General features: G+C 44.4%; 1 protein-coding gene across 1 annotated transcript; it reads right to left on the bottom strand.

The window, feature by feature from the left end:
* Nucleotides 1-24,586, bottom strand: FAXC (failed axon connections homolog, metaxin like GST domain containing). Its single transcript, XM_083177002.1, has 6 exons — nucleotides 24,070-24,586; nucleotides 13,336-13,471; nucleotides 7,931-8,127; nucleotides 6,944-7,161; nucleotides 5,460-5,576; nucleotides 1-1,125 (listed from the first exon to the last, which is right to left on the bottom strand). The coding sequence occupies exons 1-6, from the start codon at nucleotides 24,330-24,332 to the stop codon at nucleotides 836-838; spliced, it is 1,221 nt and encodes a 406-aa protein (XP_083033128.1). The 5' UTR covers nucleotides 24,333-24,586; the 3' UTR covers nucleotides 1-835.

Raw genomic sequence — 24,586 nt, 5'->3', positions numbered from 1 at the left:
TAAATAAATAATAAATCATTTATTCATATAGAACTTTGTGTTCTCTGAAGCCAACAAAATGATACAGGCACAATAAACATCTTTAAATAGAAATATTTTCAATCTCATTTCCTTTGCATAAAGACTTGTATATAAAATAATCTTTCAAAAGTTGTTAATGACAACATTCTAATCACACCTACGTATAAGTGCATTTGTGAACCACGTATGTGTCTACTGAGTTCTAAATTCTATAGTAAGTCACTGATGTTATCAGTCTTTCCAAGAGACAGACAGGAATAGGACACTATTAGTTTGGTCTCATTAAAAAAAACAAAAACTCTGATGTACCTATTAAATAATGAATTCATTGTGATATCTTAACTTAATAAACACATTATATTATATATAACGCATTGCTATACACTTGCATAAACCAGCAGTAACAGATCACCACACTGACATCACTCACATTCATAATACTTACTTTGCATGGCTTTACATTTTTGGCTACAGTGCTATAAAGACTACACATCAGACTGGCCACGTGTAACTGTGTACCCATGTTAGAGAGGAATGTGGAATAGTTATGAGTACGTTTCGAAGGCATAGTTTGTAAATCATTACTAAGGAAGTGGAACACACAGAAATTAAGGTAAAACTCTATTAAACATCTTCAGTTGCAGCAACCACTGCATGTATTTAATAAAGCCAACTGAATGTACCAGCAGCTTGCTCTGACTGATATAAGGCTTGTATAAACCAATGATGTGTGCAAAACCTGTACTAGTAATGTACTGTAAGAACAGGAATCTTTGCAGTATCTCTCATAAGCAGCGTACACATACAGTGCATGTCACTTGCATTGCTCCTGATCTGTAAATTCATCAATTTCCATGTCCGAGTCAAAGAGCGAATGCCCTGTGAAATCAGTATCTGGGGTTTGAGAAATGCTGATTTCTGTGCCTTCGTCATCAAAAGTCCCTGTCCTAGAATAAAAGCTGAAGTCTTGTAGTGGGGTGTGTGTCTTGCTGTCCTCACCGCTGTCATCAGACTCGTACAGAGAGTTATCATTGTCATCGTGCCACTCTGGCCAGAATTTCCGCCTTATTCTTTCACAATACATGGCCAGGTTTATGAGCTCACCTGTAAGAAAGAACAGTCATTGTGATTACACATGAGATCTTATATGATTTCTGGGCATGAGTAAGGTTTCCAGGGCTAGAGCTGCCATGTTCTGAAAGAGCAGATGGCCGCTGCTTTCCTGGGTCTGAGATGCACAAATCACCAATGCATCACCAATCTATATGGTTCACATGAAGATATATGTGCTACGCACTGTGCTAAGAGATGGAGGCAAAAATATTACATACCATAATATTCTTCTCAACCTCACTATGGCTCAGTGTCATCTCCATCTTTTGTGTGTTCATTTAGACCAAGTGGAAGTGGTATGTATTTTATTAAAGGAGCAGGAATCAAGTAACATGTATGTTGGATTCATTGCTGAGACAACGAGTCTCCTACTGACACTCCTGACTAGCATTTCCGGTGAGAGTATTTGGAAACATGCATAGAATAACTAATCAAAAAGTATATATATATAGAACAGTGCGTACTGTTTGTCCCTGACGGCGGGGGTGGTATTGAACAAGAAACTGTTGGATATTAAAGGACTGTTTTAATCAAGTCAGAGTGCCGTCTCTCTATTCTCTTCTTGCTGTGGGGTCTCAGGACCATCTAGAATTGCAACGCAGCTATTCAATTCCAAGTGTCTTACTGAGTGCAGCTATTCAATTCCAAGTGTCTTTTTGAGTGCCGGACCTTTGCTCTATGCTGAGATTAGATACTACCATGTGGGCTTAGGCGTTTCAGCAATTGCATGACTTAGCTTCTAGTGGATGTGAGTGCATTCAGAAATACTAACGTCTGTATTTTTAGCCAACATTTAAACAGTTAATCATCAGGTCATTAGCCTTTGTGTTGGCCATACACATAGAAAATTGAATGATCAATTTTATGGCTGTGCATTAGCTAGCAAACTCATTCAGCATCTTATAAGCTAAGGAGATGTTATCAGGACTGCCAGAAAATACATTTGTGCAGTGACTTTCATCCACCAGTAGTTTAAGGGATCAACCCGGTGCACTTACTGTGCCACAATCTTTTATTTAATTTAAGCACTGAGCCACCAGAGCCATCCAACTTGTTCACTGACTAATGATCAATGAATACGACAGCACTACTGTATATAAAGATATGTAGTATATCTTACTCATATATTTTCTGCACACAATTTGGAACTTATGGATTTTCAGTGAATATATTCAGGATGACTACTTTTCTGGCTTTCCACAGAGTAAGGAAACGCAACTTGAATGATATATATATATATATATATATATATATATATATATATATATATATATATATTCCAGTGAATAGCTAAATATTTATGTAATACTGTATATACACAGGCCAGCATGATGCGGTAAGGTAGACAGTGTAGGAAGGCATTTGGATGGACAGACACCTTACTCACACTGCCGGTGGCCAATGCCGGTATCCACTGTTAGCTGTACTGCCACTTATAGAAACATAAGTCTAGTCTACATCTAGTCTGGCCCTTTTTTAACCATATTGTTACATAAGGATATCCTATGTCTATCCCATTCATGTTTAAATTGTTAGTCTTTCCGGGTAAGTTTTGTGATGTAGGCCATGCACCATTTTAGTTGCCCTTCTCTGTACAGTCTCGAATGTATTTATATCCTTCGTTAGATATGGCCTCCAGAACTGGACACAGCACTCTAGGTGAGGTCGTACCGATGACCTATACAGTGGCATTATTACTTCTTTCTTTCTACTGCTGATACCTCTCCCTATGCAACCATAACTCTGACTTTCCTTCCTCATTGCTTTGTAACATTGCTTACCTGCCTTCAAAGTCATATGAAATAGTAGTTTCCAATACAGTGCCATTCATATTATCCTTCAGATTTTTGAGCCCCAATGGTTTGCATTTTTTGGTATTAAACTGTAATTGCCATGCTCTTGACCAGTCCTCTAGTCTATAGTACCTAGACCATTAACCATTTGTTTTACCCCTCCTGGTGTGTCTACCCTGTTACATTCCTTTGTGTCACCAGCAAAAAGGCATACTTTCCTTTCAATACCATTTACAATGTCAGCAATAAAGATGACACTCCTGTCATTCATGGATGCAATTTTTTCTGCCCATAACGATTGTAAATCTTTTTCTTTGTAGTTGACATAAAATTGAAATATAGAAATCAAAGAATAGTAATAAGTATATAGTAAAAATATTATATACTCTCCCAAATCCTAATTGTGTTTGATTTAAACTACCCCCAATGTTTTTTTTTTATCATCCCTTTGTGTGGGTTTTGGGTAAGATCCTTAAGGGCTGCCACCTTCAACATTGGAGGGCTCAGTTGTTTATTATGCATGTCTTATACCGCAGGGAGTCTGTCATATGGCCTGCATTGTTGCTTTTCAACCTTTTTAGCTAAGAACAAGTGTAGATGCATATAGGTTGGCTTTAAGGCCCCCTAGTAAGGTGGGTAGGAGGTCATTTGATCCTTTGGCCAAGAGGCTGGCAGCTAGAAGTGTGAGGTGCAATTTGCATCTGGTGCCTCCTATGTTAGGGGTACCTAAACATGAAACAGTGTTGGGAACCACCTATCTCTCTCTCCTCCTTTTTTACCTCCAAGCTCCTTGAGAATATTGTCTACATCCTCTGTAACACTATGTTTTCTCCCACTCCCCGCTTGACTCATTTCAGTCTGACTTCTGTCCTCTCCACTTCACAGAAACTGCTCTCACAAAAGTCACCAATGATCTCCTTGTTGCCAAATCAAAGTGCCACTAATCTCTGCTTATGTACCTTGACCTGTTTGCTGCTTTTTGCACTGTGGACCATCATCTTCTCCTACAAGCAGGACACATGCTTAGCCAGGAGCTATGATATCTTTGACGTACTTCAATTTAGAAAGCGCATACATTTAATTGATTTTATTACTCGCTTAATAAATTCCAGAGTACTCTTTTCCAATTGATCCTATGTGTAAAACATGTATTTTAGTGCTAGTCTTAGCAGCTTGGTAACAGTACCCAACTAGAGCCTAATATTTATCTCGGTCAAACCCACTTACATGTACACCGTTTGTGGGTGTTGATGGCTGAGTGGTGACAAAATTAAATGTTACACTGCAGTGTTTTCCTAGAAAGCATTTCCTAGAAAACATTTTGTATGCTGATAGACTCGCAGTCACACACAGACTTATATATTTAGCCAGATCGGTCACTCATCCCCTGTGTGTATAACGCTGGGCAGGGTTACAAAAAGTGATTGACAGCGTTATACACACATAGTTTCTGCCTTAGGACACCCGCCCCCCCCCCCCCCGGACCAGCATTATACACATGCATCCCCCGCACCCGAGAGCGAGTAACGGGTCCCCGAGATCGGCGGGTCTGCACGCACCGCCCATTCCCTCCGCGATCGGGTCCATCCGCACCCCCCCAGCCCCCCTCAAGCGGGTCTGCCCGCACGTCCCCCCCACGAGCAGCGAGTCTGCACACCCCCCCCCCCCCACCACGAGCAGCGTGTCTGCGCGTATACCACCCCCCCTCCTGGATCCCAGAGGGTCTGCACGCCCCCCCCCCTCGAGCAACAGGTCTGCCCGCACCCCCTGCCATACCCAGAGCAGCGGGTCTGCCCGCAACCCACCCGCCGCAGTAGTGGGTATGCCTGCCAGGAGCGGTGGATCTGCCCGGACCCCCCCCCCCCGGATCAACGGGTGTGCACGCCACCCCAGTGGTTGTTATCCTATAGGTGCCATTATTTTATAGTATCCTATAAACTACTAATTTGCAGATGTTAGTGGATTTTATGTGTGCGTGTGGTTGGGGACCATAATGAGGAAATGTTATAGCGTTACACTATCATGCTGCTTCTGTAAGAACAGGCTGTGGCAAGAGAAAGTTAGTCAATTTCCATGAAAATATAAATTTCCACTACCACAAAAAATATTTATCACATCTACACTAAAAATGCGTATTGTGATAAATATGCACCATAGCATCACTTGGTAGAAATAAATCTTTGCATGACGATTCAAAATTCTGACACTAGATGGCAGTGAATCACCACAAAATACAATTCATAAATACAGTACTTCACATTAAAACATCAGCCACATTTATAATATTATAGTATAATACATAATGCATAAATGTTATAACATTTACATTATTCATTGTTTTTTATTCTGCAGATATTGGAACAACACAGTATGAGCCAACCGCCCCTCATTTTCTATGATCTTAACAGGAATATAGGTGGACAGTTCACGATAACAAGTTGATCATGTTAAAGTTTCAAAACATCTTGCATAATTAAGATTAATTACCTGCCACAATGACAAAATCAAACATCTTTTGTCCAGAGCATTTACCTTTAATTAGCCTCTCAGGTCTTGTTCCTGGCAGTGTCCACATTGCCTGAGCCAAATGTCCAAAAACGGTGGCATCTAAGGTAGAAAACTTTGGTCCCATGAGGTACTTTTTATCACCTAAGGACAATAAGATATTGTCTTAGTGACTCAAATGTATTTTCTTACATGGTGTCAAACACATGGCAGCTGCTAACTGTATCTGGAAATATATATGTTGGTTTAATACTGACCAAGTATAATTACCGTAGTCACTATTGCTTCTCACTCTGCCAAACCTCTGAAAACTGTATTTTCTGAGGTTTGCCAGCATGTTTAACCTGTGTGCATCCTGCCCATAATGTTTTTTTGGTACTTATATGTTAGTTGGGCGCCCACTAAGCTATTTGCTTAGTTTTCTGCGTCCCCTTGCGGGGCTCGATACGCTCGCCCACGCTACGGGCTCGGTGGCTTGCTGCGCTCGCCACACTATATAAAATCAACTCCATGCGGACATGGATAGTGGGGGTATGAGCGTAATAACTGTAGAGGACGCCCAACTAATATATAAGTACCGTTTTTTTTTTGTTTTTTTTTAGGACAAATATAGTACCAGCTGTCCATAGCTATTCAATAGAACTCTATGGTAGACCCTCTGTAGTGGCATAAAGAACAGCTATGTATGCATCAAGTTCTCAATCTCTGTGAGCTGCCATGTTTGCATAAATAGGGGAGTTCCTCGAGGTGAGGTTATATTGAGCTGACTGATCTCTTCAATCAATATAGTCATCACAGACCACAATGTTATGGTTGGAAGGGGAGGATATTAGCATGCACACCCACATCCCTCCAACTAGTGCAGCTATAAGAGATTTGAATGAGAGTCCTTTGCGATACACACAGGTTCAAATTTAAGGTTCAGTGCCCTAGGCCTATTGGGCACCCACCAGCTCAGACTTCTGACGAGACTCTTCCTCTTACTGTTATCTAGGTTTTTTTGGCTTTAACACATATGACCTGATGATGGTTAAAACGAGCGGTGGTGCCATCAGTGAATTGCACGGTATCCCACATTATGAAGGGTTTCTGCAATCCCAAACATTGCCCAGCAAGCACACAATTCTAATCACAGGCATCCCAGCAAGCAAATATGTCAGATGACTGCTGCAATGCATGATACATCAGCAGTGCACCCGGCTCTGCCTGTACGGGCTCAGCTTCTGCAGTATGCCTGTGCAGTGTGGGATCCAGTAGAAACCATGGCTTCCACAACCTATTTCCTGGCCATGTTCCTGGCTCAGTGCCTGCTTTCAAATTGCCATGTTATTTCTCGGTGCTGCACTGCCTTCCATCTCGGTATGCAGTGTCTTCTTGAAAAAATAAAAAAACGTTGGGCATTTATTGGGGTTGTTCTTAATTTTATGCTTTTTCAAATATTTTTTCAAAATATCAAAAAACTTATACAGAGAGATACAGAATTACTATTATTATTATTAATAGGCTATTACCCAGCAGTCCAGCCAGAGATCGCATGTCTTTCTCCATTAACATATAAATCTCTTCTTCAGAGAAGCGCCCAATGCCTTGCCCATACATTTCCCGTTTCACAATGCCTTTTGTCAGGTGGCACAAAATCCACTTCAGCAAGTCACTAAGTGGCCCAGGAATGGAAATCATCTTCTGAGTCTCATCTAGATTATCTACCCATTGGCAATAGGCTAAAGTCCTGTAAAAAGAAAAAAATGAGAGGTGAAAAACAACAAATTATTAAAAAAGGTGTATTATTTGTTGGCTTTTTTTTGGTATCTAAAAAAACATTAGTTATTACACATATGTGCAATTCTTGTCCAGTAAATATAATAGTAATAGTAAGATAATACTACACTGATGGGGTTATTTTGGTTGCTTTGCAAAAACAAATTCCTTCTTTAATGGACAAAACCATGTGCACTGCAGGTGGGGATGATGTAACATGTGCGAGTTACATTTGAGAGAGTTACATTTGGGTGAATTATTTTGTTTCTGTGCTGCTTTATTCTTACACTGCAATTTAGATTTCAGTTTAACCACCCAAATGTAACTCTCTCTGCACTTGTTACATCAGCCCCACCTGCAGTGAACATGGTTTTGTCCATTAAAGAATGAATTTGCTTTTGCAAGCAATCAGAATAACCCCCTGAGACCCTAAAACAAAGAGGTCACATACACATCGGATCCAGAAATACCACACACACCTTTCTAATGGTGACTTTCATATTGAGGACATTGATTCTGGGAATAATAAGGGTAGGGTTTAGGGGTGCCGTGATTATGACGGTGGCTATGGAACCAGGTATAAAGAGGTACAAGAACATGAGGTGCGAATAAATGCATTCATTTCATGCAAGCATTAAAGGAACATCTGTAGCCAAGTGTCATTCAAATTCTTCTTCTTCTCGACCCCTCTGTGGTTACGCTCACATACAAAAATAGGTGTCATACTATATTTGCCTCACCAGTAAAAATGCTCTTCGACCATTTTGGTGACTGCTCTGGAAACAGCTCTTTCGTGTTGATTGAGGTTTTTGTTCAAATTGACTCCAAGTTTCTCCTCCAAAAAGTCAATAATGAACTCAGTGCCAGATACTCTTGTATGGTTGTATTCTATCCAAGGCATTTTCCCCTGAGGCGACAGCTTCCCATCAAAGTAGTTCTGAAATACATGAAGAAAAACAACAGTAAATTCATTGTACGCAATGAATAAGCAAATAATAAATACAGACAGTTGTAAAATGCATAATTTAGTATGGAGACGGGTGCGTGATCACAATATCCTGTGTATGTGACCACATCATAATGGCATGGCCACAAAACCGATGGCCATTGTCATCCCTGGGGAGGGGTGTACCTAGAACTTCATGAAGTGCTATGTTTCCTTTCCAGATATAAATCTCTAACTTTTGTATTTTGTCATTACAAGTTGAGTATCCCTTATCCAAATATCCGTTATCCACAATATTCCAAAAACCATAGTTTCCAAAATGTACTTTTTTGGGGGGGCTAAAAGCACTACTGGGGACATATGTAACAGCACTACTGGGGACATGATATGTAACCAGCACTAAATATGTGCAGGAAAATGATTATTTAGCATTTAAATTCAGTGCCTGAGATAGTACACAAACTTTTTCATGTTTTGAAACCTTGTTTTATGCACAAATAAAATATATTTGTGTGTATTTCATGTGTTTGCACAACATAAATGCAAGATACCTCAAGATACATCATGGAAATACAAAAATATCCCGAAATACAGAATAATCCATTTTCCAAATCCAAAACTTCTGGCCTGGAGCATTTTGAATAAGGGACACTCAACCTGTATTAATACATTTTTAATGAAGCATACAATTAAAGGGTTTGTGCAGGCCTTGGGATGTACACTACCAACCCAAATCTGACCTCTCCCTCTCCCCTTGGACATACACAAGCCGCAATTCCAACTCTCTACCCTGGGAAATTGCACACAATACAGGGATCACTGATGTTGGGCGGGATGTTGTAACATCCGCAGCCCCCCTTCGCCGGGCATCGCATTATTAATAACGGCATATGCTGTAACATATGCTGTTATTAACGCAAGGGACAGCTCTTGCGATAAGAGCTGTCCCTTGCAATGCGGTGCCAGCACTGGACTTCCGGGTCTGTGACCCGGGAGTCCATCTGCGCATGTGCAGAGTGACGCGCCGGCCGCAGGGCATGCTGGGAGGGATCCGTGACGGATCCCTCAAACAGCGCTTCTGCAGGGAATCGACAGCTTTTGCGGAGGCACAGTACAGCATACAGAAATGCGGTAAAAACCCAGATAACGGGGTTTTTACCGCATTTCTGTGATAGAGAATCACCCCCGTTGACTCTTCCCCATTGTCCCTGGCCTCCCGTTGTTCAATGTGAATCGGAAAGCAGCTGTTTCACATCGGCCAATTTGGATTCAGAGCCAGCATAGGATGGTTAAAGATGCTTTAAGCAGTGGGTAAGGCTAAGGGGTGAGCGCACATGTACATGCCTTGTGAACCACTCAAGACTTGCATAAAACATAAAGCCTGTCCTGTTCTGACTAGTGCTCAAACATATAGTAAATAACTCATTACAATTGTTTCATGGTGCACTATAATAACAACACCATAAGTTTGCTGCTTAGCGAGCCATCTAACGCCGCCCGCTGAGCGAGCGAATGCCCATCCCCCACTGCTGTGAGAATTTCCTCCCCGCATTGCGAATATATGTTTTGCATAAACATCCATTCGCAGGGGAGCGTATGGTGGTAAAATCATTTGATGGTCGCCAACCATCAAATGTTTTTTTCCCTGTTCGCAAATATAAGTCAGTCTTAACTGACATATTTGTGGGTCCGCCAATGGGGCGGCCGGCTGAGGTCAGCCTCCCACCCCCAGCAGGCAGCTGCCCACTTGAATTCGCATGGGGACGACCAGCGATTTCCTGGGTGCACCCACTGTTTTTTGGGAACGCCCAGGAAACACAGGATGTCCCCATGCGAACATCCCCTGCCTGCCCCCCCCCCCCCCCCCCCTTGTGCGAACGCTTGGCGACTGTGCAAGTCGCCAAAGGCATCCGCAGCCCTTCACATGCACACTTGCCAGATTAAGGTCTAAATGGGCCTGGAGCTGAAGATTATCAAGGGCCTTATATGCGCAATAATAAGGGTTGTGGCCAGCAACTAATAATGTGGGGGACGTGACCAGTGTTTTGGTTGGGTGGTCTGCTCATGGGTGTGTCTCTATTTGTGTAAATACTTTCAACTAATTTTATATATATATATATATATATATATATATATATATATATATATATATATATATATGTATTACAAATTCCGACACTCACAGGATGCATCACGCCGATGTCCTAACATACTTGCGGGGTGAGGCTCCAGTCATAAAACAAATACTGAAAGCCAAAACTTGGTAGACAACAGTTCATCACCTTTTATGTGGACGCCATATACCCCTTATACAAATCATGCAACACAAGAGTAAACCTTATACTGTACTTGCCTCTTACACATTATGCCACATGGAATGAGCCAAAATTCTCACTGACTGAGTCAAAATTCACGTTATACCACACAGATTAAGGCAAAATTCACATTTTGCCACATGGATTGAGCCAAAATACACACTCTACCAAACAGATTGAGCCAAAATTCAAAAAACCATAATGCCCATTAAATGTTAAGCCACACACCATCATTTCCATTACGTATTATGCCAAACACCATAATGCCAATTAAAAATGATGCTACATAAGTGCTGCTTACCTACGTGCTCATTGCCAGGGATTCCATGTTCAGGTACTTATGTATTATCTGGGCTCCCATGTTAAATGCACCCCATTTTTTCATACCCCTACTATCCAACTACGCATGGAGTTGATTTTATATGATGTGGCGAGCGCAGCGAGCCACCGTGCCCGAAGCGTGCGAGCGCAGCGAGCCCCGCAAGGGGACGCGGTCTCATAAGAAAAACGGGAGCCCAGATATTACATAAGTACCCATGTTCATTACCAGGGGTTCCATGCTCGTTGCCATGTGGGATTACATGCTCACGGTAACTGGAGGACAGCCACCGCCAGGCAGAAGTGACAGACATTGACAGCCTGGCAGAGGGCGGGGGAGCTGCCCGGCTGTATTCAGAGCACTGCAGGTCCTGGCTATTTGAAATAATACCCCTTTCACACCATAAAATGCAGGGACTTACCCAGTAATATGGTCCCAGGATCATGCAGGGACATTCCCTGGGGCTATCCCCTTTAAAACTGGGCCATTTGGTTCCAGAACCAATGAATAGCCATGAAATTACATTTCAGAAATAAAAAAATTGGTTTACCCGCAATAAACCAATTAACCAATTAACCCATATGAACCAGCTTGATATCACATTGAAGGCCCTGTTATGCCAGGGTGGGACTGGCAGCCATCGGAACTGGGTGGGGGTCCGAATTAGTGGGTCCCATGTTATCCTAGGGGGAAACGTTCCAGCTTTGCCCAATGGTATCTCCGGTTCCTGGGGGGCTAGCAATGCGGGGCTGGGCTCATTGGAAAGCATCAGTCCTCATCTAATAAATGGGCCTATTTGGAGAGTGGGCCTGGAGCTGTACTCCATCAGGCCCATTGTTAATACGGCCCGGCATGCACATACACTAATATACACATGCACAGAGGTAAAACATCGGTCACCGATACCAATCAATCAAGAATCACCCCCAGTGTGTACTTATCATGATTTAAGGTTATCTTCTGTGCTCGATCACACTTTGGTCCCTGCCTTGGCTAAAGTGGGCCCTGGAGAACCTGGTAAGAAGCTGGTATACTGCATCTGCACATAAATTCTGGCGATGTGATAAAGCCCTCAGCTTATCTTTTACATACTGGTATATAGTTACCATTCTGGAGCTTGGTACATATGGAAAAAGTGCATCCTTCCCATAGGCAGCTAAGTGTCTTTTGTGCGAGTATGTAATAATGCTATCTGGATGCTGTCACCGGAGGCTACTTTCTGATGTATAGGGCAAAGCCTTATCAAATTAAGAAATTAGAATATAGGAACAATAAGTAGATCACTGGTTGCATGTATGTGCCACTTTATTAAAACATACAGTACATTGAACAATACAGTACTAAGCTCTCACTGCTGAAGCCTAGTTCCGTATTCACAATAACTGACATAAAGCTTTGTATAAATTCTTTAAAATATGTTGTTGTAACCACAGCAATCTCATGCTACGCAGGGCTGTATCATCCATTATTCATGGACACAGATACATCGGAAAGTCCATTATGTGCTTTCTCTTGGATCCCTTTTAACGATTTATTTGATCTATGGAAATGATACAGCCAAGATACCAAAATGATTTCAGAGTCTCCCTGTTATCTCCAGTGTGAGTCTATTTCTGTGCTATTTACAGGAACAATTATTAAGAACAGAATTGAAGTATTTTGGAAGAAACCTTATTTTGAGCTTCAATACACTATGAGCAAATCTTCAAATGAATGATTTCCTATGTCTACAACCCATTCCCTATCTGCTCTATGTGCTCTTCTGGAACTTGTCTACTCCTAGCACATCAGGGAATAAAAGTCACATGCAACTTTGAGGCATTTAGGGAGAGCGAGTACAGATTTACCAGTGGGCAGAGTGGGGGCCGGAACATACAGGTGAGGACAGTGGCAGAACTTGTGGGTAGTGGGCCCAGGTGCAAAAGTATAATCTGGGCCCCTCTTCTCCACCCCAACCCAAGTTCACAATATGCAAAAAGACATTGGGTCGACAGGGAGAGGTAAAGGGTGACAGGGAGAGGCAGGGGGAGACAGAGCGTGACAGGGAAAAACAGTGGGTGACAGGAAGAGGGTGTCATGGGCAGCAGTGGGCACCTGCTACACCAATAGCAGTTCCGCCATTGGGTGAGGCATAACCATGAGCCCACACATGCAATGCTGTGATTGGTAACCCTAATTTAAGCATTATAGCAATGTATAAAATGAAGGGTGTGGACAAACCCCCTAGCACCAGGCCCGCACACGGCAGCCTGCCATCAGCATCTAAGTGTTCTGCCACTTGCCTACTTTTGAAAACTGCCATCAGGGATATTCACGGGCGCCATGGAGGGCCTTGTCTAGCTCCACAAATGGGAGTGTGTAAATACGTCTTGCAAAATATTACTATAAAACATTAGTAACAATATATTTGGGGAAGTTTTACAAGTATTCACACTTGTATTACTTTCAGCAATATGGGGTTTTCTGTTTGCAAGTATTTGCTGTGATATTTATTTTCTTCTCACTCAGCACAATATACATGATTAATCAGATATTGGGTATACATTACTTTATTTGAATTATTACCTGATATGGTAAGTCAGCCATTCTTAGATACGTTTCCATTTTCAGGCAGAATGGAGACAAACTGGGAACACCGTTGTTTGGCCGTGAAAACTGATGTAAAATAATGGCATCTTTGGAATCAATTTCTTGCTCCTTCCTGAAAACAGACATATAAATGCAGTGGTAATATACCATACACCTTTCACATTGTCCATATCAAGTCATCCCGTTTTCTGGCTCACTAAAGTGTCTTTCAGGTTCATGAATTTCACAATTCAATAAAAAGTTCTCAATTGTTGTAATATAAACACTCTAGGGCAGTGATGGTTAGCCTTGACACTCAAGCTGTTGTTGAACTACACATCCCAGTTTGCCCTGCTACAGTTTTACTATTTAGCCATGCTCAAACTGATGCAGGGCATGCTGGGATGCAGTGACGTGCGGTGAGATCAGTGGTTGGTGAGGCACTGGCAGCAGCATGACTTGGTGCAGGGGAGTGGCGGTTCCTACAAACATCAATGGTGCCATAGCAGCCGCATCCCCTGCACCTGTGTAGTAGTAGTAGTAGTGTAGTGTAGTAATGCCACTGCGCTCAACCTCCACAGTGGTACCCTTACACGCAGTGCGCAACAGTAATACACCTTATACACAGAATGCCTCACACTAGTAATGTCCACACATATTGCCACACAATAAAGCCCTTACACATATGGCACATCCCCTAATACAAATAATTCCCCCATACACAAACTGTGTATTACACATTATTAATGCTCTTTCTCACATAATGCACCTTACACATATGTCCCACATTATTAATACCCTTATGCACATAACACATAATGCCCCCCCCCCCCATTATTAAATTCACATATACACATAATTCCCTTTACATATAATATTAATTGCCCTTATGCATATAATGCCTTTTACATATGCCCCACATTATTAATGGCCCTTTTACACAGAATGCCCATCATACATATCCCCCAGCCCCTACATATTCTCCCTACCCTGAACAGCACAACAGTGACAGCTCCGGCGTGCAGTGATCTGATCCAACAGTGAGCATTTGTCCTTCAGCCCCCTGCGCACATTGCACCCCCCCCCCCCCCTTCCGTCCTCTGGATCCAACTTCCAGCATACGGCACCCAGTACCTGATGCTGAAATTCCATCTCCCACCTGCCCAGTCCCTGCCCTGGGGCTGTCACCTTACATCTCGCAGGCTCCCGGGCACGGCTACTGGGTTCTCCAGAAGGATGCATGTCCCCTGCGTGTAGCTGTCAGCGGCCCCCACTTGGTGCACACAGAGGAGGTGTCCGTGCAGGTGGGGAAGGGGGCGCTTGCGGAGGTCCGTGCAGTCGCCGGGTAGGAAAGGGGGGGGTACAGACCTTCACTCCGCACAGGGGGTGTGCGGAGGTTTTATCATGCGCACGCCGGGGAGGTGTCGGTATCTGTGCAGCTGCCAGGTGAGGAGGGGGTGGAGGTCCGTGCACCCGCCGGGTGGGAAAGGGGGGTGGGGGGATATGCGGAGGTTTCCATCATGCCCACGCCGGGGGAGGGGAAGGTGTGAGTGTCCGTGCAGCCACCGGGTGGGGAAGGGAGGGGGCGGAGGTCTGTACCCAGTGCAGCTGGTCTGGGTTGGTTGCTTCTGCTGCGCTGACAAATCGCAGCTTCCTATCTGACAGGGGCGTGCTTTGAAAGCATGTCCCTGTCACTGAGGCACCGCTATAGGTGCCGCTTCGAGAGGTTTTTTTAATGGGATTTTACAGTCTGGTGCTTGGCCATACCTCCTGCCCGCCCCTTGTTCCTTGAACCGTAACATTAACAGCCGGAGGCACTGCTCTAGGTGCCTCCGAAATAGTAAAGCAACCAATTATGAAGTCAAAATGAATAGATTAATATAAAGCAGATACTTATGACACATAATATGTGTCATAAGTATATTCTTTGTATTATTTTATTATGTTTAGCACTAATGACAGGGGAGGCTCTGCCTCCCCTGCCTCCCCTGACTGCACGTCCCTGCTGGGATGTGTAGCTCAACAACAGCTGGAGTGTCAAGGTTAGCCATCACTGCTCTAGCGAATACGTTATACTCATGAAGTAGACAGAACAGTAGCACTAAAGATAGATGTGTCATGGTTTATGAATAGAAAACTTTTATCCCAAAAGAAACAACATGCTCTGAAGCAGAGTATTAGTAAGACATTGGTTTGAATGGATAAAGAACTAAGAAAATTAAATGTTTTAATTTCAAAAATTACATTGGTATTTTCTGGATCCCAATACAAAGATCACGATTCGGGAATAAAGCAGTAAAGAGCAAGTAACTGTAAACTTGGGCAAATGATAATGTAGTGCAAGGGGTGTAAATCTAAACTGCAATTCTGAACAGCTTTATTTTTCACTGCAATTTAGATTTAAGTTTTGACATGACTCTTACATCTACTCTCTCTGCACACTTTACATCTGCTCAACCTGCAGTACAAGATGGTTTTACTGAGGTACACAGATAAACCCCTTTCAGACCGCACTCTCGACCCAGGTTATTGCCGTCACCAACTCGGGTTGAGGTGCAGTGTGAAAGCACCACACTAGGGAGGTTATTCTGGTTGGTGCGTAAATTTCCGAATTCTTTCGGAGTGGTCCGCACGCCATGCTGTGCGGACATCGTCCGAAGAAACGCCCACCGGACCTCCGCATACGGACGGACTCCCACTAGAAGACCAGGGTGTGTTTACGGACGACATCCAAACCTTGCGTGTGCGGTGAACACACATATTCTGCACGGTCTTACAGTGTTTGCACGGTCTTACCATGTCAGAACGGACGGGAGCCTGCCTGTACGCACCGATGCGGTGTATTTTCGCAAAAACTCACCACTATTATCTGAACTCCGAAATCTGTCACATGACCAACTTATGCAATTAGGCATCCTCATTAAAAAGTGTTTGTTTGGAATTGGAATCAATTAAATCCTAATACATACTTAAACACATTACTACCACATTCATTACAGACATTAACCCTTACATCATGTGAAGTGCTATATATTCATTGTCACCCCTTTATCTAGGTTTTATGTATGCATATTATATCATAATTGCACGTCAAATGCAATATTCTACAATGTGCTAATTACTACTAACACACACTAAAGGAAACTTATGGTCCATTTAAGCTGCAATGGTTCCAATTGAAACAATGACAAGAGTGTAATTAATGAGTAATGAGTAAAGGAGTGGATTGTATTGTGTTCAGCTGACATTGGTTCAGGTGCGCCCGTACTGATTGGGCGTTCCGGATGCCTAGCGCATGACCGAGTGGTGTCCGCAAAGCAATACTTGCTTATGAAGACCGCATATTTCCTGCCTTTTTGTTCGTGTGCAGTCGGTGTGCTGTCCGAATGCACGCCTACCAGAATTAGTGCACTCCCTCGTGTACGCCCATGTTTACGCCCAGTTTAGCCCACTTTGAAACTACGCCCCTGTGTAGTTCCGAATGACGCCCATATTACGCCCATATTTCCCAAGTGAATGCGGTGCACATTTCTGTACGGTATTAGTGAGAACGAGTACGGACACCTTGCGTGGCACATGCGCATAGCGTTGCACACGCATGCGCAGACGGCTAAAAAACGTCATCCGTAAGAATTCGGAAAATTACGCATCGACCAGAATAAGGCCCTAGGTCGAGCAACCCGGGATTTCAACCATGCCCGGGTTGCTGGTCGAGTGACCCGGGTCCCACTCACAGTATGGAGGAGGCAGCACTGTCAGCTCCAAGCGCTGCCTCCTCCCCCGACCCCGCTCAGCCCCGCTCCATTGTGATGTCAGCAACCCAGCCATAAGCCCGGTCAGAAGCGGAGCTTATAGCACATGTCGCTCCTGACACATACCCATGTCCTAATCCTGGGTGTGACCCAGCATTTGCGGTTTGAAAGGGGTATTATTTACACTTTCTTGCTTTATTCCCAACTCAGAATCAGGCCTTAAATCAAATTGACTACCTGCAGTGTATTTGTACCAAAAAGATTCAAAAGTCGTTTTGTAATTAAGGTAATAATGTAGATGTGGGAAGTCACACGGTGCCAGCTGCAGAAAGCAGGGGGCAGTGCATCATCAACACTGACAACTACAACCAGTGCTAGGTAAGAGATAGGCACTGGGGTTACAGGGGCTAGGGTTAGGTTGCGGGAGGGAAGGTTTAGGTTATGGTGCCCACACATTCTGATTCACTTGTAAAGGCACAATCAGTCTCTAATGGACAAAACCATATGCACTGCAGGTGGGGCTGATGTAACATGTGCAGAGAGAGTTAGATTTGGGTGTTTTATTGTATCTGATCAGGGTAAATACAGGATGCTTTATTTTTACACTGCAATACAGATATACAGTAATTTTGAAGTACACCCCCACCCAAATGTAACAATCTCTGCACATGTTACATCATCCCCACCTGCAGTGCATATGGTTTTGTCCATTAGAGAGTGATTGTGCCTTTCCAAGTTAGTCAGAATAACCCCCATGGTGTGCTAGGTGCGATTTGAGCTATACAATGGGGGTGATTCACGCTGGCTCAGTAGCAACATACATTTTCTGCTTACCGAGCAGTTAGACGCCACCCACTGGGCAAACAAAGTCATGCCCCTTTCCCCAAGAGAACAGCCGCGTTTGCAAGCAAATGGATGTGTATGCTCACACATCCATTTGCATGTAAGTGTACGGTGGAAAAAAAATTATCACGGGGATGCGCACCGTGTGTTTTAAACTAATGGCATCTAGTTCAAAACGCATGTGATGTGCTAAAGCACCGTGTGTTTTGAACTAGACGCGATACAATCTAATTCAGAAAGTACTTTATGTGCTGTGCGATGGGATGTGCCTGGGAGTGTACATCGCATCGCACCTGTACATCGAACCATGTAACTTTATATACTGTGTTATTTGAACTACATAAGATTTGAACTACATAAGATTTGGACTAGATAACAATATGTTATCTAAATATGTAAAGTACATATCACATGCGATTCCCATAGGTACTATTTGAACTAGACACGATGCGATGAAGTACAAAATACCTACCTGCACATACTATTTTGCCTGGCAATATGAGCTACACAGGAGCGCGCAATGCATCACAAGGCAAAATATACCCTGTGCAATTTGAACTAAAAAGTTCAAATCTAAAGTGAGAATCGTACTGTGTGTGAGGTTATGTTTACATTTGGGAAAAGTCCTTTCTCCCACTGGAAATGTAAAGATGCCCACACACGGTACTGTCACAAACTGCTAGTCCACCCTGCGTCGTAGGCGCACCACCTGTGTCACCTCCGGCTGCGGATAATGGCGCAATGTTCCATGTGCACCCATGGGCCTTGCGCGGCATCCCTTGCCAGTTCCATGTTGGGCCCATGCTGCCTCTGTCGGCTGACAGATTGGGCCACTCTGCTGGCCGGTACTCTGACCTGTACACCTCTGCCAGAATCAAGATTTTCTCAGGTACTTCCTGGTTCTGATTAATGCTGTGACTTGCAGCCAATCACAGACAGGCAAGGGGGATATGTCAGGGTTCTCCTCCTTGCCTCGAACAATTGCTCATTCTATTCCCTGAGTACTTGCTCCAGTGTCAGAAGTTCCTAGGCTCCAGGCTACCCAATGCTTCTAGCGTTAGCACCTCCTGTGTCCTGCTGCTGATATGGCTAACTCTTCACCTGCCAGTCACTCCTGCTTAATCCATCCCTGTGGTAGAGTGTGTCCAGCTATCCCCAGCAGAGGTCGCCGCTGCTCCTGGCTAGGTATTCCTGCTAGCTCCCAGGCTAGTCACCTATATTGTCTCCCAGGCCAACCTCCTGTTATTGCTCCACGCCAGTGACTATCTCCATCCTTATCCTGGCCCTCGGCAGTCACTGTCGACATCCAGGTCGACAACCAGCTACTGTGCTTATCAGAGACTTATACCATCAGTGTCCTGACTTCATAACTCCCAATGACTCCCAGGCCATCAACAGTCATCTCCAGCTCCCAGGTCCTCAACAACTCTTTACGGCTTCCAGGCAGCCTACTGTCTTCCCCGCTTCCAGGACACTGCTACCTACCTCCTACTCCTAGGCCGACAGTTATCCACCATCTCAAGACTTCCTGTTCCCTAGTCCTGTCTCCAAGTTTATTAACAATACATATATAAAAAATATACACATATATGTACTTAATATATGTATTGTTAATAAATATTATTGATTTGATTTCATCTTCCAAGCGCCACTTCTTTTTTGCTTGTACCTTGGTTTTTGGTGGGACCGACTACCCCACCACCAAGTGGCTGCTATTTGACACAGCACCCCTGGCAGCACCTGCTTAAGGTTCACTCCTTTTTTCTACCCTCAGTACTAGCCAGCTTAGTATCAGAGGACCAGGGCAGGGGGCCTCGACTTGCTCGCTGGGGCAGCTAAGACCAAAGCTCCTTGCGGGGCTCCCTGGTGAAACCCACCGGTGAGTTAGACTCTGCGTCCCTGTTCCTGGTCTCCGCCAACACTCTGGTCCGGCTGTTCCATTATCCCAGTGCATGGCTGCCTACATCATACATCAAGCCACCCTCCTTCCGCTTCCCAGGGCCCTTCCATGGTCCACCACAGTCACAGCTGGTAACACAAACCATGGTGCTGACAGGTACGTTTTATGCTTCATTGCATTGCATCTAGTTCAAATCGCATGCAATACGCTACAGATTGGAGAATCTTGATAAAGGTCCCAGAGACCGAAACGCATCTATTTTGGAGTGTGAACAGCCTTTTTACCTGGACTTTACGACCCTGCACTTGATGTATATACTTTGAATAAAAAATATATATATATATTTACATTTTTTATTTTATTGATTTTATCATATCCCTATTGAACTGTAATCCCTGGTATTGGGAGGGCACTGCATTGTGCTGGACGGGTGTTGTATAGGCTCCCGACAGTCGGGATTCGACAGTCATTAGCCCGACGTTGGGATCCTGACTGGCCGGACTCAGACAGCATGGTAAGCGCAACAAAGCCCCTTGCGGGCTCACTGCGCTCGGCACCTATTCTATTCTCCCTCTATGGGGGTCGTGGACCCCCACAAGGGAGAATAGACGGTGTCTGGGTAATGACTGTCTGAATCCCGACTGTCATGAAACTGTCCAGCACCCGTGCTGGACCCCCCCAACTCCTTTCCCTCTGTTTTTTTCCTAAATGATAAACCCCTTTTTACCACTTGTGTTACCAAAAAAATCTTTTTTACCTCCTAAATGAATTCCTCTCGTTCGGAGGATCCCTAAAGTTACCTAGATGCGTCTTGAATTAGTCCCATAATATGTGAGTTGGGTACGCAATATATTCTCATCCATAGTGAAAGAAAATATTATATGTTTATATTGTACAGAAAAAAAGGGGGATTACAAGTGACCTGGCGCTGTGGGTGTATGTTTAATTTAATAAAAGCAGCTGGTCTTCTTTCAGGAGACCATCAATCTCCTCAGTCAGACAATTTGGCACAAAAGGGGTTAAGAAGAAAACCAGCTCTGGATCCTCCTTGCTTTTAAACGTGGAGTGTTGTCAGGTGTGGATTAACTTGTGTCCTCTTTAGCACCCCACTTACTTTAGATTTCAATCTCGCATGCACATAACGGTTTCTTTATGGTGATATCACTGGTCAAAGAATTTCTGGCACTTCATAAAAGGCAGACACTTACTTGAGAGTTCTGCCCCGCGTGCCCGTAATGGTTTCTTTGACAGGTGATATTTTCATTCAAGCAGAACACCAATAGGAATATATCACTTACTTTCTATTTCAATCTCACATTCCCATAATGGTTTCTTTTAAACACTGGGCTCCAGGTACTTCAAGATAAAAGTATTTAATATCCAAAAGACACACGATAAAATTCACAAACAACAGCTTTGCAGGGCGGGATGGAATACGGGTTCAGGCTGAGAGATGTCCCTACACATACAACTCCTGAGTGGTGGGCGAGGTTTGCGCATGGGCGTCAACGGGGTTTCCGAAATCCGTTTTCCTTTTTGGCACGTCTTGAAAAAGGAAAACAGATTTCCGAAATGCATTGCCACCCATACCGCAAACCTCGCCCACCACTCAGGCGTTGTATGTGTAGGTGGTCAGGAAGAACTATCCTGGAACTGCTGGGCGGCAACCTGTGCTGATTGACGTCTGCAGCGTCCCTCGGCCGGGACATCTCTCAGCCTGCACCCGTGTTCCATCCCACCCCGCAAAGCTGTTGTTTGTGAATTTTATTGTGTGTATTTTGGATATTAAATACTTTTATCTTGAAGTACCTGGAGCCGAGTGTTTAAAAGAAACCATTATGGGAATGCGAGATTGAAATAGAAAGTAAGTGATATATTCCTATTGGTGTTCTGCTTGAATCACCTGTCAAAGAAACCATTACGGGCAGAACTCTTAAGTAAGTGTCTGCCTTTTATGAAGTGCCAGAAATTCATTGACCAGTGATATCTGCATAAAGAAACCGTTATGTGCATGCGAGATTGAAGTAATTGGGGTGCCAAAGACAGCACAAGTTAATCCACACCTGACAACACTCCATGGTTAAAATCAAGGAGGATCCAGTGCTGGTTTTCTTCTTAACCCCTTTTGTGCCATTATATGTTTATACCTTTATGTGCCTTCGTTCAACTACACCTAGTGTGAGTGAAGGTACGCCCAATCATTGCCTCTCTTTCCAGCTCAAAGTCATGGAGGTGTCTTTGTCTTTTAAAAAAAAAATTTTATACAATTCTACACATGTATATATTTCGTTTTTTTTCACATTATTCAAAGTGATCTGCTGAGATCGTTTGGGGTGCCCAAACACTTGTCCGAGTTGGGCTGATTTCGCCCAAATCCAACGGAGTGGGCAAAGAAATCAGCCCAAATTGGATGTGTTTGACATCCCCTCGGACCTGATGCGCGGTCCTGTGCACATTGGGTCGGAGTTGGTAGGTTGAACGGGCTGCATATTAAATTTGTCGGATTGGACCCTTCACTGGCACATCGCGGGTGCTTTTAAGCATCAATGATGTGTTGGGTCAGATCCCAGGTGAAGAACCGCAGGCACACAGCTATGTGCAGCGGACAGTGGGTTGACGCGACGGCTGGGGAGGCAGCGGGGTCCATGAGGCGCTGGGAAGACAGCGTGGTCCCTGTGTCACTGGGGAGGCAGCGGGGTCCCTGTGGCGCTGGGAAGGCAGCGGGGTCCCTGTGGTGCTGGGGAGGCAGCGGGGTCCCTGTGGTGCTGGGGAGGCAGCGGGGTCCCTGTGGCAATGGGCAGTCAGTTTGACAGGAGGCGGGCGGGAAGTGGCTGCTGATTGTTAAACCATATTTTGAAAAGACTGACCAACCGTTTATTATCAGCAACCTCCCATCTAATTGGCTGAGAGAATTCTCTCAGCCAATAAATGGCCAGCCAGTCTTTTCAAAATATGTTTTCACATTCAGCAGCAGCTTCCTGCCCACCTGCCCGGCAAATAGCGCTACTAGTTCCCAGCTGCCGCAGGTCCCTGCTGCTGACTGCCCCGCTACGCAGGGACCCCGCTGCCTGCCCCTGCCAGCTCCCCATAATAAACATGTGATTTACTGCATGTAAATTTGGCACATCAAGTGCAAAATTGTAAGCAAGCCTCCCAGGGAGCTGCTGGGAGCTCTCAAGGACAAACTGGTCCGACTTGTCCTTAGGAAAGTGTGACTAGTGTATGGGGGCATTTAGAAATGGGTCTGTAACCGTCCCTTGTGTATGCTCCATTTGACACTTCACTTAATTTCACTCTTAGGCCCTGGGGCAGGCATATGCGCATTAGCACCAACTTCTAGGAACTGTGCCGGCTGCTGCCCTTAAGTGTCAGCTAGTACCAAAAGGCAGGGTTGGGTCCTTCAGAGAAATAATTTTTTTTAAATGTTCTAGTGTGTACACTTTATATTGTTAATAATGTGCACTCCCTTGCTTCATGAACGCCCTCCGCCGGCTGAACGTGCAGGACGATTGGGTCTATATAGCCAACAACCCACATGTTCAGAGGGTCCTGGTGACGTTTACAATATCATTCAGTGATTATGCTAAATTTGTCCACCCACGTTAACTATATCTGCGGCGGCGTGGGTCGTCTAGTGTGTCAAAGAGTGCGCAGTGCTGAATGACAGCCAGTCGCAAGCCTTTTCCCATGTACCCAATATGTGATGGGATACACATTTGAATAATAGGACAGCACCGCTGTCCCATCAGCCCCAGCCACCACCCGGCTAACCACTGAGTCCCCACCAACTGTTGTTTACAGCATACAATGTTATTGAGGTGAATGCAAAGTAAAAACCCGAACAAGATGGAGAATATGATTTCTAGACATTAAACACTGAAATGTATACAAACCAAGATACATTATTTACTATCAATACCCCAAAATAATTGTATTTATTAATGTAGTTTACAATGTCAAGCATTCCATGAACCCTAACTACAGTATCATGGTTTTTGTTTATTTTTATTATGCTTATCCACATGGAATGAAATGGGTTAATGCTGTGTACAAGTCATCAAGGGATATGGCAGGAGAGATATAACTGCTTGAATAGCAGCAGGAACATAAACAATGCGTGAGGGATAAACATGAGCAAGCAAGGTATAGCAGGAGACTGTCAATGTCATGTATCCAGCATCTCTCAGCAGCTACACAGGTATCACTCTGACAATATACCCAGAAGGCCACCCTCACCTGATTGCCAGCAGCTCATGTAGGAGATATGCAGCAGCAGCCAGCAGGGCGCCCCCGGTTAGGTAGAGGGTTTTCTTCCACCAGGAATCGGATCCCAGCCCTGACATAACGCCTCCGTAATCCTGCAATGGGAAAGCGACGATGTCCCCATAAAAGGAGTAGTTATCCTCTGCTCCCACACAGCAGCACAGAGACAGGGACTGATTCCGACTCAGTTCAATCACACAAGACCTGGAAGGGACTAGAGCAACACCCCAGTGCATGCTGTGCGGCCTGTCCTCTGCTGCACTTTGGGAGTTGCATTAAACACAGAGGACTGAAATGCACAGAGGCGGCTGCATGGATCCCCGGGTGAGAACGGAGGCAGCAGGCGGAAGTAGGCAGTGTGATGGTCAGCAGCACTGGGAGGAGGCGGCGGCGGCGGCAGCATCACAGGGATACCTCTCTGATGCTGATGCTGCCTGAGCCCTGATTCTCGCTTCCTCCTCTTTGTGCTGTGCTGATGTCATGCTTTCAT

This window comes from Crinia signifera, chromosome 3, assembly GCF_055691185.1.
Source record: "Crinia signifera chromosome 3, ASM5569118v1, whole genome shotgun sequence".
Classification (NCBI taxonomy): domain Eukaryota; kingdom Metazoa; phylum Chordata; class Amphibia; order Anura; family Myobatrachidae; genus Crinia; species Crinia signifera.
Note: the sequence above shows the minus strand (reverse complement) of the source record. Positions and strands in the feature narration are given on the sequence as shown.

Bases quoted from the DNA above. Each gene is read 5' to 3' on its own strand.
- FAXC (XM_083177002.1), bottom strand. From the start codon at position 24,332: ATGCACTGGGGTGTTGCTCTAGTCCCTTCCAGGTCTTGTGTGATTGAA. The intron at 13,472-24,069 runs GTGAGGGTGGCC...GTCTGTTTTCAG, and splicing joins CATGAGCTGCTGGCAATCAG to GAAGGAGCAAGAAATTGATT. The intron at 8,128-13,335 runs GTAATAATTCAA...CATGTATTTCAG, and splicing joins TGGCTGACTTACCATATCAG to AACTACTTTGATGGGAAGCT.